At 47.2% G+C, this 18,940-nt stretch overlaps 1 protein-coding gene across 10 annotated transcripts in view; it reads right to left on the minus strand.

The window, feature by feature from the left end:
* LOC123773877 (ATP-sensitive inward rectifier potassium channel 12) overlaps positions 1 to 18,940 on the minus strand; it is a 125,963-nt gene that overhangs the window by 44,116 nt on the left and 62,907 nt on the right. For 4 of the 10 annotated variants that reach the window (XM_069318592.1, XM_069318591.1, XM_069318593.1 and 1 more), the window contains exon 2: positions 15,110 to 15,329. The exons of 2 other annotated variants lie outside the window; for them this stretch is intronic. In XM_069318592.1, the coding sequence (XP_069174693.1) occupies positions 15,110 to 15,215 (106 nt within the window). In that variant the 5' untranslated portion in view covers positions 15,216 to 15,329. Of the gene's footprint in view, positions 1 to 1,176; positions 1,331 to 15,109; positions 15,832 to 18,940 lie in introns of those variants that run through there. 4 more of the 10 variants (XM_069318594.1, XM_069318589.1, XM_069318595.1 and 1 more) reach the window with 4 other exon arrangements.

Raw genomic sequence — 18,940 nt, forward strand, 5'->3', positions numbered from 1 at the left:
AAATCTGGGCTCATTCGAGTGGTGAAGGAGCCCGTTATCAGGTGAGAGAGAGCGAGGGGCTCCTGAGGTGACTATCAGTGAGGGACTGGTGGGCCAGGCAAGCCTCAACACCATAACACGCTCAGCTCAGCTCACCTCACCTCACCTCAGCTCAGCCTCAGCTCAGCTCAGCCTCACCTCACCTCACCTCACCTCACCTCAGGTACTCATACAAACTAGTTTTGACATTAATAAACGCGTTTTCTTTGCTACTGCTTCACTCTCAATTGTCCCTTGTCACAAGACGAGCTCACTGAGCGTGGGTGCTGTACTTGTCCCGTCCTCTTACAAATAACGTTACTCTTCGCTCGTATGCGCTACGGCCAAAAATTGCCGTACGAAAAAATGGAAACTCATTTTCCAAATGAAATGGACCCAAAACAGCAAGTTTTGGGTCTCTGGTAAGTTGGGAGGGCAGGAAGTTCTCATAAGGTTTCAAAATGTCATGAAAACTGTTAATTTAAGGTGGCCTCTCCTAACCTAACAGTTTTCATGACGTTTTGAAACCTTATGAGAACTTCCTGCCCTCCCAACTTACCAGAGACCCAAAACTTGCTGTTTTGGGTCCATTTCATTTGGAAAATGAGTTTCCATTTTTTCGTACGGCAATTTTTGGCCGTAGCGCATACGAGCGAAAAGTAACGTTATTTGTAAGAGGACGAATTGTACTTGTATAGAAAGGGGGGACACCTGGCGGAGGACACACACACACACCTGGCTGAGTACCGAGCACTGGCGGCCCCATACACACACCTGGCCGAGGAGGCTGTGGCCAGGGTACCGAGCACTGGCGGCCCCACACACCTGGCTGAGGAGGCTGTGGCCAGGGTACCGAGCACTGGCGGCCCCACACACACACACCTGGCTGAGGAGGCTGTGGCCAGGGTACCGAGCACTGGTGGCCCCACACACACACCTGGCTGAGGAGGCTGTGGCCAGGGTACCGAGCACTGGCGGCCCCACACACCTGGCTGAGGAGGCTGTGGCCAGGGTACCGAGCACTGGCGGCCCCACACACCTGGCGGAGGAGGCTGTGGCCAGGGTACCGAGCACTGGCGGCCCCACACACACACACACCTGGCAGCGTCGACACACAAGGACCAGCTCACACAAACATCAATTAAGTTCAATGCTCACTCTGTTGGTCAGGAGGCGGTCTGCCCGGGTCGTAGAGTGGCTCCAGCTTCATCCTGCCCATCACCAAGGTGTACCTGACGGCCCACACTCCACCACACCACTGCCCACTACTGCCTCTATGCCCGGCCCTGCCACCACCACCACCACCCACATACAGTCGTAAGTGTGGATCACATACTTGACGAAGGGTAAAACAAAACCTTACGCGCCGTGTGAAATACGCCCATGTTACCTACAAACAGAAGTATGAATGTGGTGCGATGATACTGCCAATGTTCCGGCTTAAGATATAGGAAAAAGAGAGCTCGAGGTCCTGCCCGTAGAGACGGTTCTGGCCTGGAGGTTGCGGCGTTATCTCTAGCCAAACAGTGAGCGTCGCCCAGCATATCACAGCCTGGGAAGTATTGCTCCACTTTGTCTTACATGACACTCATTACCCTGGCCCACTTCCTCCCTGCCCCCGGGACACACACACACCATCACCATCATACCAATAACGCCTTTACTCTCACTTTTCAGTCAAGTGAAAACACGTGTGTTTAGAACAGTTGAGGTGAGCGTAGCACTTATTGGTGGTGCAGAAGGAGCGACACCGGGCGATGAGGTAGTTTCCCATACCAGAAGAGTCGACAAACTTCGTTTTCTGTTTGTTAAAACCGTATATGCCGCCCATCCTCCTGTTTTGGTAATTTTAGTAACGATGAGGACTATAGTATATATACCGACGTACAACGACATTAGAAAGTAGAAATCAGGAAATCTATTAAGTAGAAATCTATTAAGAAAATAGTTTTCCGGTTGTCCACTTATGTTGCAGACAAACTAAACTAACCTGTAGTCTCCGTGGCGTAGTGGTAAGATGTTCGCCTGGCGTTCCACGAGCGCTTTGTACTGGGTTCGTATCCTGGCCGGGGAGGATTTACTGGGCGCAAATCCTTAACTGTAGCCTCTGTTTAACTCAACAGTAAAATGTGTACTTGGATGTAACAACGACTCTTCGCGGGGACGTATTCCAGGGAACTTGGGATTAAGGACTTGCCCGAAACGCTACACGTACTAGTGGCTGTACAAGAATGTAACAACTCTTTGTATATATAAAAATAAAAAAACCTTCCTAGGCCTAATACACGATATCTGAGGCCTAATACAGTACATGTGTGTGCTATACTAGGCTTAGGAATATTTGTTTTTAACTTCATTTTTTCCGACTCTTATAAAGTGAATAGTACAAAGTTCTTCTATCTAATTGCTTAGAACGTCAATCTTTGTACTATGGTACAAACACTGCTATCTAAACAGGAGAATGGCTTGGTATATATGGTTATGCTAAGTTGTATTAGCTTAGGTTAGGCTGTATTAGGGGCGGATCTAATAGAAACCTTCAAAATACTAATTAATCCGGATGTCGATCCGGGCACTTTCCTCAAGAGGTCAGATGTAACACGAACGAGGACCAACGGGTCCTCAACAAGCCTCAATGTAGGACAAAAAACAGGAGATGCTTTTTCACCCGCAAGGTTGTGAACCCGTGGAAACGCCTTCCAACCGAAGCCTTAAACGCCAAAACTCTGCTGGGTTTAAAATATAGAAAGAAAAGATCATCTGGGTACTTCGGGGGACCTTTGACAAGCCGCCAGCTTCCTGTCCTCGTCGAGGCCACTAGTATTAGTGGTCCTCAGGTAAATTAGGCTCGGTTGGGTTCAGTAGGTTCGAAGCCCCATTAGCGAATCGTCTTGTGTACGATGTAACTCGTACCCTTAGCTATTATGTCGACACCTGCGGCCCTCTGCAGCCCTGCTCCACACCTGAGGACCCTCTGCAAGCCCTGCTCCACACCTGCGGCCACCTTCAGACCTAAGACAACGCCACTGGCCCACCCTCAGACCCCAAGAGGGTTCGAAACCTACGTCTGGGATGATCCTAAATGCACCTTAGTCGACTGCGCCACGACATGGTAAAAGAATTGCAACCTGGAGAGCTACTGCTCTCACGAGGCTCCGGCAGCGTCTGGTTGACGGAGCCCGGGTGCATGGGGGGGGGGGGAACTGTGTAACCCCTGGTCTGTCCTTCAGAGAAGCTGCGGGAGCCTTGTGAGATAAGTAGCACTCCAAGTTGCAATTCTTTTACCTTGTCGTGGCGCAGTCGACTAAGGCGCGTCTGAGATCATCGCTGATGAACTGGGTGCCGGGCCTGCGGGCCGTGCTTGGGGAAGTAGAACAACTCTCAGAACCCCATCAAGCAGGTATCTATTTTCTATCCAAGACGCGAAAGATTGTGGGCAAGCAGATGATGATGTTAAGATTCAGCTACTGGGAACTAAAAGTTCCAAGTAGCACGGGCTATGGTGAGCCCGTGATGGACTTACCTGGCACAGGAGCGGGGCTGAAACTTGGGCAAGCAGCAGAGGTGTGAGGTCTTCCTTGTACAGGCGCATGGGGCGCTGGCCCACCTGGGATGTAGGCGGCTAGAGATAAAGGTAATATAACGGGTACTGAATGTGTAGGCCCTTTTATAATGTATCAAAATTGACCAGCGATCCACTCCATGGATGTGTACCTTGCCCACAAGCCTTCGGCAAGGCGAGGATAGGCCAGGTTAGACCTTATCCAAATAGTGTAGAGCGGGTTTCCATCATGTCCACTTTCCAAAACAGCGAGGAACAATGACTTGTGTCACCAAGCATATATATTGTTACGGGTGTAACACCGGCTACTGTATTTGCTATCACTCAAAACTTTAGAGCAATACAGTAATCTATTCTACAGATAAAGCTACTTGCGTTTTCTGACAAGATTTCCTGCAGGTGGCCGCAACACGCCACCGGTTGTTATCGTGCATCGCGCAAATGAAAAACTATTATCGGTTAGGTCCCCCTGGTGACCGGTTAGGTCCCCCTGGTGACCGGTTAGGTCCCCCTGGTGACCGGTTAGGTCCCCCTGGTGACCGGTTAGGTCCCCCTGGTGACCGGTTAGGTCCCCCTGGTGACCGGTTAGGTCCCCCTGGTGACCGGTTAGGTCCCCCTGGTGACCGGTTAGGTCCCCCTGGTGACCGGTTAGGTCCCCCTGGTGACCGGTTAGGTCCCCCTGGTGACCGGTTAGGTCCCCCTGGTGACCGGTTAGGTCCCCCTGGTGACCGGTTAGGTCCCCCTGGTGACCGGTTAGGTCCCCCTGGTGACCGGTTAGGTCCCCCTGGTGACCGGTTAGGTCCCCCTGGTGACCGGTATAAGGGTGATCAAGACACACTTGCTGACACCACCAGCACGGCCGTAATACACCATCACAATGCTGGAGCATCTCAGCCATTCTATGACGGTAATTATCAAAGAAGGCGCCAAGCCAGCAAGACATGTCAGTAATCCCATGATGGTGACATGAACTAATAATTAAATCATTAACAAGCTCTTGTATTTTTGTATGGGACTGCTAACGGACCTTGAGTGGCTGTTCCAACTATGTACTCAATCACCTCTTCACTAATTACGCCATTGTAATACACAGTCGTCTAACAATGTTTTTCCTCGGAGAATATTGGTGAGGTTGTAATCTTTGCTAGCCAGCCGCCTACCCCCCCAACCTGTTCTCCTTGCACATCGCATTCTGACGACACCAACCTGTCCTCCTGCAAATTACGTCTGAATTTGGCCGTTTGTCTGTATGGACGGAAATGGACGTAATTCAGGAAATAAAAACTAATTGAAAATAAATTTTGGATTTTTTTTTTCGAAACTAAGTTGAGGATCCTCTGATAGGTTAGGAGGGCAAGAAGTTCTCCTAAGGTTCCAGAATGTCATGAAAACCATTAGTTGAAAGTTTCCTCTAACCTAACCTAACCGAGTAAGTCGGAGGACACAAACAGAAAACGGGAAATACATCAATTTCGTGAGCCGATTTCATTTCAAATTACGTCCATTTTTGGCTATAGCGCCGCGCATACGAGCGAAAAACAACGTAATTTTAAGAGGACGGCTTAATGACCATAAACTGATTTACTAAAAATGGTAGCGGCTCGCGAAATTGACGATGTCCCGTTTTCTGTTCGTGGGTCTTCGGGTAGGTTAGGTTCTGAGAATTTAGTACAACAATTTAGTGACGTTGGGACACCATTTGGTCACCACTTGGTCCGGGAGACATCTCCCGTCACGCAGGGTGCAGTTGCGCCTCCACAGATCTCCAGTATCATCTTTTGATACTGGTAATGGCTCTAAAGGGCCACCACTTACGGGCTATTCATGCCCGTGCCACCTCTTGGGTGGCTTAATCTTCATCAATCAATCAATCTGACGTTGGGAACGCTCGGGAGAAGGGGCTGCCCACAGTGGATCCTACACAAATGTAATTCCCATTTGGTTGTGTGTCTGGCAGCGCTGCCACCGCCGGGGTCCCGGCACCCTCACGAAGCAAGACTTTTCCGTCATAATTCGTGCACAACATTTCGTTAGGCTTCTAAAGTTGGAGACTTAGTGGAGGCCGGTAGGAGGGAGCCGGTCGGCCGAGCGGACAGCACGCTGCACTTGTGATCCTGTGGTCCTGGGTTCGATCCCAGGCGCAGGCGAGAAACAATGGGCAGAGTTTCTTTCACCCCTGTTACCTAGCAGTAAAATAGGTACCTGGGTGTTAGTCAGCTGTCACGGGCTGCTTCCTGGGGGGTGGAAGCCTGGTCGAGGACTGGACCGCAGGGACACTAAAGCCCCGAAATCATCTCAAGATAACCTCAAGGCCAGAATTATGAATCTAATATTAATGTTTACCAATAGTCGCTGGATGACTGACCTCTCGGAGCTCCCACTACTCGGCCACACACACATGCTACAACAACTCCGTAATTAACAGGTCTGGTAATAACTCTTAACGTTTTATACTCCAGCGGGAAGACGTTGTTATAAAAATTATGATGAATCCATTACAGGGAATGTAACTTATCCTCGAACAAAGATATTATTGTTAGAGAGGTTTCTTGCGATCCACTGAATGAACCAAAGCCACCCAATGCCTCTTGGAATTATATATGTAAAGGAAATATATAACATTTGTTTAATACAATGTGTTGAATGTAGAAATTGAAAAAAAAAAGTTTAATGAAAATAAACTTATTTTCATGAAAAAGTAGAGCAACACGTTGATATTTTCATATCAACTTGTTGCTGTGTACAGTCGACAACGTAATATGTGCACTTCTCGCCCCCCCAACAGGTACACAAGACGGCGGCGCGCCTCGTACACCGCGCCGCGCCTCATACACCGCGCCGCGCCTCATACACCGCGCCGCCCATCATACACCGCGCCGCCCATCATACACCGCCCATCATACACCGCCCATCATACACCGCGCATCATACACCGCGCATCATACACCGCGCCGCCCATCATACACCGCCCATCATACACCGCGCATCATACACCGCGCATCATACACCGCGCATCATACACCGCGCATCATAACATCGCGCATCATACACCGCGCATCATACACCGCGCATCATACACCGCGCATCATACACCGCGCATCATACACCGCGCCGCCCATCATACACCGCGCCGCCCATCATACACCGCGCCGCCCATCATACACCGCGCCGCCCATCATACACCGCCCATCATACACCGCGCATCATACACCGCGCATCATACACCGCGCATCATACACCGCGCATCATACACCGCGCATCATACACCGCGCCGCCCATCATACACCGCGCCGCCCATCATACACCGCGCATCATACACCGCGCCGCCCATCATACACCGCGCCGCCCATCATACACCGCGCCGCCCATCATACACCGCGCCGCCCATCATACACCGCCCATCATACACCGCCCATCATACACCGCCCATCATACACCGCGCATCATACACCGCGCATCATACACCGCGCCGCCCATCATACACCGCCCATCATACACCGCGCATCATACACCGCGCATCATACACCGCGCATCATACACCGCGCATCATAACATCGCGCATCATACACCGCGCATCATACACCGCGCATCATACACCGCGCATCATACACCGCGCATCATACACCGCGCCGCCCATCATACACCGCGCCGCCCATCATACACCGCGCCGCCCATCATACACCGCGCCGCCCATCATACACCGCGCCGCCCATCATACACCGCGCCGCCCATCATACACCGCGCCGCCCATCATACACCGCGCCGCCCATCATACACCGCGCCGCCCATCATACACCTCGCCGCCCATCATACACCTCGCCGCCCATCATACACCGCGCCGCCCATCATACACGCCAACATCCGATAAAAGGAAAGACCGACAAGTCAGAGTGAACAGCACTCCAGATAAGCAATCTCGACACTTGCGGCCTCCGTGCCGTCTTCAGCGGCCACTTGATAACGCAGGTGTTGCTGGCGAGTTGATGAACCCTATCTACACTCCCACCACAGTGCCAGCGAAGTGCCAGTAACAAAGTTAATGTATACCTGGTTGATGGGGTTCTGGGAGTTGTTCTACTGCCCAAGCCCGGCCAGAGGCCAGGCTCGACTTGTGAGAGTTTGGTCCACCAGGCTGTTGCTTGGAGCGGCCCGCAGGCCCACATACCCACATACCGTCGGTATAGTTCCAATGAGAGTATTGTGAGGTTATACCCCATAAGAGGAGGCATTTTAACGATTTATTGGGTTGTGGCAACTACAGTACTGGCGGCCGTATGTACCCCGAGCCATTACGTCGCCTGTTGGCGAAAAAATAAAAAATTGCTGCACGTTACTGCAGATAAACTCACTGTACGACACGTCCTTGATGTTACCCTGGCGTGCCCCTGCGAGATGAACGCCGGTACTCACCCCAGAGAGTACCGGCGACTGAACGACTATCAACACCCAGTGACCCCACGAGATAATGCGTCTGTCAGTCAACTGTCGGAAGCAGAATAAAGTCGCACCCAAACGTCTAGATCCCGAAGCCCCTCTAATACTCTAAACGCAATTGGGCAAATGTCAGCTACGTCTTGCAGTGATCTCCAGCAGGAGCAACAGCCAGACGCTCACCACACACACACTAAGGGCACACCAAGACCCCAACTCCCAGCACCTCTTGACCAAGCCGGCGCCACACACTGGCACTCCGCCCGAAGAACCAACCGGAAAACTCTACCAACGTCTCCATGACCCCAGGCGATAAGGGCATTGGACATCTAAAAACAGATCATTGAGGAGGAATGCCAGATGGCAATACCAGGACCCATAGGGCATTGTTTGCGTCCCGTTAGCCGGGTCCCCACGTGTCCGGACGTCTGCTCGTTGGCTACGACACATTTTCACGTTCTTATTATCCCTTAACCTGATTCAACAATAATAGCTTACGGTATTAAGCCGTTATTCCTGAATCGGATCCGGCTTACATCGGATTTATTAACATTCGCAGATAATCCCGATTGTCGCCGTCTAGTTACGTCTAGCAGAATTTGTTTATATAATATTCTAATACTTTGTTTGAGTTTTCAATAATAATAATAATGCTGTATTGTAAGAATACAAATACACGTTTCATCACTCACTTGGTTTCCCTAAGCACAATACTTCTCACAGCTGAAGACTAAATTAATACATTAAAGACAATCCCAACATTTTGGTCCTGTCTCACACGATCATCAAACATCAACAGAAAACTATCCTCTACTTCTTGCAATATTCTTATGATGGTAATCCTCCTTATATTACATTTTATCACTCGGTCGAAGTCGAGTTGAACTGAGGCGGGCCAATTTGTTGACAGTTGAGAGTTTAGCATTTTCCTGGCGTTACTGGGACTAGTTCCTTCATAGTTATGGCCTCCTCCCAGGAAGAAGCACTCAAAACTTTGCATTGCTGAATATTTTATTATTCAGGAACCAAGCTCTCAGGCGGCATTTATTGACCTCCAAACTGCTATTGATACAACAGAGAACTTATCTTAGAACAACTAGCCTCTTTTGGAGTAAAGGGAGGACTGCTGACGTGGCTAAGAGGGCACCTGAGTAACAGAACCAGCTTGGTCCTTTTCACGGGGGTCAGAAGTAAACATTGTGCACCCTTCAAGTTGGGTGCACCTCAGGGTGGAATGCTTAAGCCAAGCACTGTTCCAACCCGTTCTCCCACTTTCTTACAGTCAATACTGACTTATTAAATACGTGCATATGTGACATACTAAACATACTAGTTTACCTTGAAAAGCTTCATAGAAAACACCGACCTTACCTAACCACCTTAAGTATGTTAAGATATTATTGCTTCGTAATTACAATTATTACTTAACCTATACCTATAATAGTCGAGAACTTAACTGTTTAGACTGTTCAATGTCTGGATGCACAAATGAATATTTCAAATTCCCACACTAGCTGACGAAGCTGTCCTCTGTTACGCTGATATTTGTGCTGTTGCAAATACCCACACTAGCTTGCAAGCTTATTTTTATTCACTCGCTGCTAAAAGAATGGGATCTTATTATCTCTAAATCCAGAGTTCTCCGCTCCCCTCCCTACAAAAAATCCTAATGTCCCAGTAGCTCTCAAAGTCGTCAACCAAAACATTGAAGCATGTGGGCAGCAAGAACACCTTTGAGTAGGTATCATCAGTGACATTGTAAACGACCTTCACCGCAGGTTAAATGGCAGATTTAAACCATTGAAAACGCTTCCTTGTAAGAATATTGGTATCAATGTTCAATATGCTAGACTATTTTAAGTGATGTTTGCAAGATGCCTGGTCGATTATCATGACAGCAACCAGAAGTAATACAGGATGAAGCCATGAGGATGATTCTTGGTGCTTCCAAGATGCAAGAGAATCATCAACACTGAGGGAAGAACTGAAGCTTCCAACCATGCTAAAGAAAATCATGCAAGTCAACACGACCTTTTGCATTAAGATCATGAAAGATCCAACATCTCCAGCATTGCTCGGAGACAATTTATTCTGTGCCATTAACACACTATTAAGTTGTGCCAGCACTCACTCACTCACTCCTTGTATAATAAATGGCCGAGTAAAAATGCCTATAATCTCATTCAAACTGAACATTCCTTTGACCTGTCACTGATATGCCACTATCTCTACCCCACCATCCAAGTATCATACACAACCGCTACCAAGAAAAGTGATGAGACTTCTTGGTCTCAATGCGTCACACTTGAAACAATTGCCTCTATCAAAATCCTAACATCCCACGAGCACTGTTTACACCGACGGCTTAGTCCAGTTGTCTACAGGGCGGCCTGCAGCAGCAGCATGTAGGTTTTAAAGAAACTGCAGCCAAATTAGCATGTAACAAGGGTGAAGTTGGGATACCTAGGTATAATTCATCTTTGTTGTTAAGACTATATTGTTTCAAACTCTCAGGTCTAATAGGAAATTACCGACTTCCAAAGGCCTAAAAGAACCAATATAAATTGCTATGATTTGTTTAGATCTGAAACTATGTTTATGGGCAGCACAAAACGTTCACCAGACTGTGCGACACAGTAGTTGCCAGGATCAGGTTGGGTTACCGTTACCTGTGGCAGGTGGCTGCAGGTGACGGATCTCCCAATCCTGAGCACTCCAGTTGCACTCTGAGCAGGAACTGCGGCATGATCTCACATCACTGAATGCCCAGTTATTAGATCCTTCAGACCTACCGGCATGTACTCCTCGAGATGCCTGGAGCTTTGCAATTTCTTTCTTAACTCTCGTGTTCATGAGGATATCCTCATAATGCATCCAGGATTTGCCAGTTGAGACTCGTGATCACATGGCCCTGTACGACTAAGCATCCTCCCAGATGAGGATTGTTTAGCATCACGAACTGGAAGCAAAATGTGGGTACAGTGCAAGGATTTCAGGTAATTTATCTATGGTAATAAGGTTGCCATATCATACAGAGTGACTTTACTTCGGTTTGTATAGGGATCTAGATGAAGTAAAGTGTAAAGTGTGTGGACATAGGCAGGGACACACACTCGAACACTATATCTTGGATTGTTGTAAAATTGAGCCTTTTAGAGATAAACCTAAGCTCACTCTATATGATATGGCAACCATGGATAAATTACCTGAAATCCTTGCACTGTATCCACATTTTGCTTCCAGTAGATGAACGACATATGAGATTCAGAAACAAGTAGTGTATTGTGAGGACTAATAATAAACAGAAGCTCCCCTATGACTCTGTAATATCCCCATTGGCCAAACTATTATGTATTAACGATAAGACCTACCATTAATGTATGATGACTTACTGTAAATATGTAGCTCTTGTAATAGCACTTTCTCTGTAACTAGCTGACATTGTATCTATAAGGTGTGAAGGATTGAAGAAATTGTTTATGTAATAATCTAAGATGAGGTCTGATAAAGACCTTTTGTGCCCTTCTGTAATGCTTTTGCGCTACCGCTCACAGGATGAGTATGGGGTGCACAATAAACTAGCCGCCTTCAGGCGGCAACAATCAATCACGAAGCAGGAAGCTCTTGGCTCACTATGTGCTCTTTCATATAGTATAGAGTAATTGCATAAACGAAGTAGTACCTAAATTCTTCAATAAGAAAAAATCAGTCTCTTCAAGATCACAATCAACTTTTTTGTACTCGATTACGATTTCTGTTCTTTAACTTGAAAACTGTTACCCATTTACCTCTTGGATTGCTGAGGTACAAGTCACCTGTTAATCTTATCTTGCACATCAACATGTGATCAGATAAATCTCCAGATATTTGTCTTATTACTGTCAATTTTCTTAGACAATTTCACTATTCAGTGCATTATATAAATCCTTCGTCTATATTTAAACTATGATTTCATAATGCATAACTGTGTAAAAATCTTTAAATTTGCAGCTATTTATGTGAACATGACCTGCATTGTGTCTTTCAAATCACCTCCATAGCATTCTAAACCTCTCGGGTATCATCTCATTCTCTATGTTTAGTGCTTAGAGAATCGGCAATAATATTGCTCCCCCCAAAACACACCTTTATCCCTGTATCTTCTACCACAAGGAGCACAGACCCACGCAACCTTTATCCCTGTATCTTCTACCACAAGGAGCACAGACCCACGCAACCTTTATCCTTGTATCTTCTACCACAAGGAGCACAGACCCACGCAACAACAATCGCCACCTTCATTATTTCAAACTAATGTACACGAGCACTAGGAAGTGCAATAGCCTAAGTAACTAATAATAATAATAATAATAATAATAATAATTTTTATTTAGGTAAGGTACATACATAAAGAGATTTTACAAAGTTTGTTGGCTTTATAGATAGAGCTAGTACATACAATGCCTAAAGCCACTATTACGCAAAGCGTTTCGGGCTAAATATCCCCCCCGCCCCCCCTCCCCAATGTCACTTTTGTTCATCAACAGTTTGCTGCAATGATTACAGCAGATATATACACCATTCTCCAGGGGTGGCAAGGCGTCCGCCAGATTTAAACATAAATAAATAGATAAAACACTGAGGTATTCCTCGTTTCTTTTAATGTTACTAATGATACATTAAAAATAAATGTTAAGGTAGACTGTGGATGTTGTGCGACGTGTCTCCCTAAACTGTCCCAATTATCGACGACAACCTTAACCCACCTCGCCCAGGACCACCAGGGACGCCCAGGACCACCAGGACCACCAGGACCACCAGGGACGCCCAGGACCACCAGGACCACCAGGACCACCAAGACCACCAAGACCACCAGGACCACCAGGACCACCAGGACCACCAGGGACGCCCAGGACCACCAGGACCACCAGGACCACCAGGACCACCAGGACCACCAGGACCACCAGGACCACCAGGGACGCCCAGGACCACCAGGACCACCAGGACCACCAAGACCACCAGGACCACCAGGACCACCAGGGACGCCCAGGACCACCAGGACCACCAGGACCACCCAGGACCACCAGGACCACCAGGGACGCCCAGGACCACCAGGACCACCAGGACCACCAGGACCACCCAGGACCACCAGGACCACCAGGACCACCAGGACCACCCAGGACCACCAGGACCACCAGGACCACCAGGACCACCCAGGACCACCAGGACCACCAGGACCACCAGGACCACCCAGGACCACCCAGGACCACCAGGGACGCCCAGGACCACCAGGACCACCAGGACCACCAAGACCACCAGGACCACCAGGACCACCAGGACCACCAGGACCACCAGGACCACCAGGGACCACCAGGACCACCAGGACCACCAGGACCACCCAGGACCACCAGGGACGCCCAGGACCACCAGGACCACCAGGGACGCCCAGGACCACCAGGACCACCAGGACCACCAAGCATCTGGCAAAGCTTTCGAATGGGAAAGATGGCTGGCTGGAGGAGCCAGGGGGCCCCCCCCAAGTGGCCTGCTGGAGGAGCCAGGGGGCCCCCCCCAGTGGCCTGCTAGAGGAGCCAGGGGGCCCCCCAGTGGCCTGCTGGAGGAGCCAGGGGCCCCCCAGTGGCCTACTGGAGGAGCCAGGGGCCCCCAGTGGCCTACAGGAGGAGCCAGGGGCCCCCAGTGGCCTACTGGAGGAGCCAGGGGCCCCCCAGTGGCCTACTGGAGGAGCCAGGGGCCCCCCAGTGGCCTACTGGATGAGCCAGGGGCCCCCCAGTGGCCTACTGGAGGAGCCAGGGGCCCCCCAGTGGCCTACTGGAGGAGCCAGGGGCCCCCCAGTGGCCTACTGGAGGAGCCAGGGGCCCCCCAGTGGCCTACTGGAGGAGCCAGGGGCCCCCCAGTGGCCTACTGGAGGAGTCAGGGGCCCCACGACTGCCAGGTCGCTAACATCGCCCTCAGTTTATACAAGGGATAAGGAGCACATAACGACGTTAGCAAAATAAATATTCTGATAATGAATAGCCTAAACTTTATTATATCTGAAACTCAAGCAACTCTCACAGCCAACTTTTTAAATGTTTAATATAATTGGCGATCTAGTTCCTCTGTCTGACCCATTAATATTTTCTGTCTGCTTCATAATTTTTTAATGTATTATATTTCTTAAATTATCATTGCTTACATCATGTAAGGTAAGAGTGTCATCAGGAGAAAGCGCCATGCCAATATGACTATGTAGCACTTGAAACGGATACATGGACAAGGAGCTGGTGATATGAGGATGGTGTGTGAAGGTGATAGTAACCAACCCTTTGGACCATTGGGAATTGAGCGCCGGCCAAGCAAGATGCGAGGCCAGCACGCTATATATATGTATATATATATACACGGAGGCTGGTGCTGTCGACCCCCAAATCCAGTAGATACGCGAAAAATCACACGTTCGCGTGACATCTATAGGTTTAAAATTACTAGTAAATTAAAATTACAAATTTTTTAAATTTAATTTTTATTTTTTTTTAATTTTTACTGTAGGTTTTAGTAAACCTACAATAAAATTACTGTAGGTTTAAAATAAAAATAAATTAATAAGTTACACCAGCGGCAACTATATTTTTGATCCATGCTTCCTACTCCTACCTTCACCTATCTACCAAATGCCAGTAATATCCGCAATAAATCTAGCCTATGTAAACTCTGGAACCATTATACAACCCCCTTCAGTACCGAGGAGGAAAAACAATGCTGTACTCACCAACTAAAAACAATGTATTCTCGCGGAATTACCAGCTACAGCCTAAGTGGGCAATTTAGGAGAGGCGAGACAGATTATCCTGACTGTTGGGACTTCGGCTGCTGGCCATCGCCTCCCCGCAAGACCAGCAACCCACAAGTAGCTATGACACAACAACTCGTTAATATCACATATATGACGCCAAGATATTACGTACCTACACTTTTAGTAAGCTATGTGTGCTGTGTTCATTTAGATACGAGCAGCGGTAAAGACATCCCCACGCACAGAAAGTTCGAAGAGCGCGCGAAAGTGAACGAGGGAAAGACGGTTAGGAATTGATATTTCATTAACATACTAATTATACTTACTGGATTTGATGGTGATAGGCTGAGAGATGGTCGCAGGCGTTCCCTTCATAAGAGGCAGCTCACCGTTAACCATCTTCTGCATGCAGTGTTCCTCGATGTCTGCCATGTTCACAGCGGCGGGGCGTGAGCCACTCCAAGACGCCACCAGCCGTACGGAGAACTGCTTCCCTCAGCCCACCTTGGCCACCAGAGGGCGTAAAACAATGAGCTGGCCAATCCGCTGGTGGTGATCCAACACGGCTTATTACTTTTAAGGTATTGTTCAACAGCCTCGCCCGCACGGACTCGCACACTTACTAACCACCATTAAACCCACCAGCATGTCAATATCTAGCCCAAAGATCTAGAGCGAGTCTCAGCACAGTTTATTTAGACTGAACCGTAAAAGGTAAGCAATTAACCGAATTTTGTGTCAGTTTGACACCTATACAAAAATTATATTGCCCCAGAGACACAAAAAAGATATGAACTTGCTATCTTAAAAAAAATAATTGCTGTAGACTGGTTTTCCCGCTAACACACATAGATGTCTTTTTTTCAATTGACCAGTGTCCATTTCCCTCGATACTCTTAACAAATAAATTCATTTTTCTCAGATCTCTGTTGTGCAAACTACACGATACGAGCACCTGATTTATTAGTTATTATGAAAGATGTACAATATATGGGGAAAGACCTTTTGATTTTAGGACTGTTCTTGTCTTTCACAAAGATGCTATGAAGTATATTATATAAAATACATAATTATTTTCCATAATATATACAACATTCTGGGAGGTCTTTCAGAAGAACTTCGGGTGGTATATGATGTCTGGATAATCTCAGACATTTTATTCTAGTACACTCGCTAATTTTTCTTCAAAAAGTTGACAAAATCTATACCATGATGTTCAAAATATTTTATAGAGTACTGTATATATTTTTTATCTTTTTCGTCACGTTCCAGAATACAATTATATCCCACTACTTATTATTTTCAATCATATTCATGCTTCACCAATATGGGAGTACTCATTTGACATTAACATACTGTAACATTAGCATGGTATTGCTCCAGGCAATACCATGCTAATATGAGTTAATACAATTCAATATAATATGAGTCACGTTCTCTTGAATTGCCACAACATAAAATACAAGGCGAACCCGCGAACCCAAGCCACCCACCTAACATAATGGGTGGCCCTCCCCAGGATGGAACCCCCACAACACTTGCCTTACTCCCGGGTACTTATTTACTGCTGGATGAACAGAAGCATTAGGTGAGAGGAATCGTGCCCAACCATTTCTGTTCCGCCCAGAATTCACGATTGTGAGTCGAGAACGAACCCACCTGTACTACCGAGACCATTTTGATTAATTCAGTAATACAAAATGATCTCTCTATGGTCCAAGAGTACTGTTCATACCCTGGCAGGCGACGAGTCACAATAACGTGGCTAAAGTATGTTGACCAGACCACACACTAGAAGGTAAAGGGATGACGACGTTTCGGTCCGTCCTGGACCATTCTCAAGTCGATTGTCTGTTCATACCGGCACATTTGACCCAAGACTTGCCATAAGTATACTGTCGGAGGATGGGCTGAATTGTCAGAACTACCCTATTTTCTATGGCAGGGTTTGTTTACAATTTTGTTTTATCTGGATGTCAAAACTACACTAGAGACGTAGCTTGTGGGACCAACTGAAACGAACACTGCCCGAGGACAGGTTGTTGGTTGAATGACGAACGAGACCATCACCATAGCGTCAATTTAAAGTGGAAAATAGGCTTAGTATGAAGTGTTGATACTTCACATACGACCAAATCTGAACAGGTGAAGCAGGTGGCAAGGATCAACAAGGTCCTCCCTGGCAGTCGTGGAAACTAAAAATTAGACAACGTCTAATTCCTCTCCATCTGAACCCCTTAAGAAAAGCCTAAATGGCAGAGCAATGTAATGTTATCGAAATCAGTGTAAGATATACATGAAGCGCCTCTGGTGCGGATGCACGAAACTAATCAATATACGAACCAAGTGACCTAGCAGTCTTGATCGATCATAAATGTATTATTTAAGCTCATTTTTCATGGAACTAAAGGAATTTTATATACAAATGAATATGCAGGATATAAAGATTAAACCACGCCACCCATGTTAACAAAAAAGGGGAGGGGCAATTATATACTATAGTAATAAACACAAGGTATAAAACATAACTTATTTCCCCTCAGCGGGATGTGGGATTTTCGGCGGTATGGATAAATGTTTATGCTCTAAAAGCCTGTATTCCCCTCCCCCCCCCAAAAAAAAAAGTTTTGAGTATCACATCCAGTAATTCAATTCATTTATAGTATGTATTTGAACATTTGTAATGGTTGGTTCATTGCTGAACAGATTCATAGCAAGAGGCTACAACTGACGCTACCCGACATTGGAAGCCGGACGCGGGAAATGCCATTCTAGGACCTCCATCCGCCGTGCGAGGAGAGATGGTTCAGGGAACACTAACTGCTCGTCTCTGGCTACGGAGGATCATTAACTACTTTTCTGATGGTAAAGCACAAAAGGAATACTTTGAAAATCGCCACTTACTGTAATTGTGAAAGCTTTAGCGATTGTCAACGCTCACAAACACCGCTCATCTAAACTAACTTTCTTTATTGTTGGGACGGTAACATATACCTAATTATTGATTGGTGATTGATAAAGACTAAGCCACCCAAAAGGTGGCACGGGCATGAATAGCCCGTAAGTAGTGGCCCTTTTGAGCCATTATCAGTATCAAGAGCTGATACTGGAGATCTGTGGAGGTGCGACTGCACCCTGCGTGACGGGAGATGTCTCCCGTGTACCTAATTATTGATCGATTGATGAAGATTAAGCCACCCAAAAGGTGGCACGGGCATGAATAGCCCGTAAGTGGTGGCCCTTTTAAGCCATTACCAGTATCAAGAGCTGATACTGGAGATCTGTAGAGGTGCGAATGCACCCTGCGTGACGGGAGATGTCTCCCGGACCAAATGGTGACCAGATGGTGAAGGACCTAATTATGCAAAACTCGTCAATTTATACCAGTACGGGGTCAGATGATAAGACAAGTACAATAAAGATAAAGATAAAGGGGTTACATAGGGGATAAATGGGGGACGAAGCACATTAGTCAGGTGTAATTGGCCTGTTATGTTGAACAGTGTCTTCTGTGCTGGCATGCCAGTGTGCCAACACAGAAGACACTGTTCAACATAACAGGCCAATTACACCTGATTAATCTTTGTATGTGCTTCGTCCCCATTTATCCCCTAATTATGCAAAACTGTACATTAATATTGCAATACTTATAACAAAATTACGTCCATCAAATATACATCTGCCCGTCTGCTGGAAACATTTCAGCCATAACTGTGCCTCAAAGTTTGGCGAGGGCGATATTAGCCCGTCAAGTTGTGAAGCAGACGCGAAAAAGCTGCATTTGGCCCTTGTACGCTGTTGTCTAGCATGACACGGTTGAGAAAATGGTCACTGGTAGTTATCAAGTTGTCTTGAAGTAAATGCAGTTTACTGTTTTGACCTGCAGTGTTCAGCACAGTCGGGTCAACAGAATGAACCCGGGTTCGATTACTGGGCAGTACGGAAACATTAATAAGTTTCCTTAAACCTGATGTCTCTGTTCATCTAGCAGTAAATAAATGCTTGGGAGTTAGGCAACTGGCGTGGGATTGCGTCCTGGGGAAAATTGGTCGTTGCCCTAAGACCTCGTTAAGCCTAACAAGCTACCTGCTCCCGAAAATGGGACACTATTCCATACGGTGTACAAAATGTAAAAATCACATTTGAAGAATTTGAGA

Source organism: Procambarus clarkii, chromosome 91 (genome assembly GCF_040958095.1).
Source record: "Procambarus clarkii isolate CNS0578487 chromosome 91, FALCON_Pclarkii_2.0, whole genome shotgun sequence".
In the NCBI taxonomy this organism is placed as follows: Eukaryota; Metazoa; Arthropoda; class Malacostraca; order Decapoda; family Cambaridae; genus Procambarus; species Procambarus clarkii.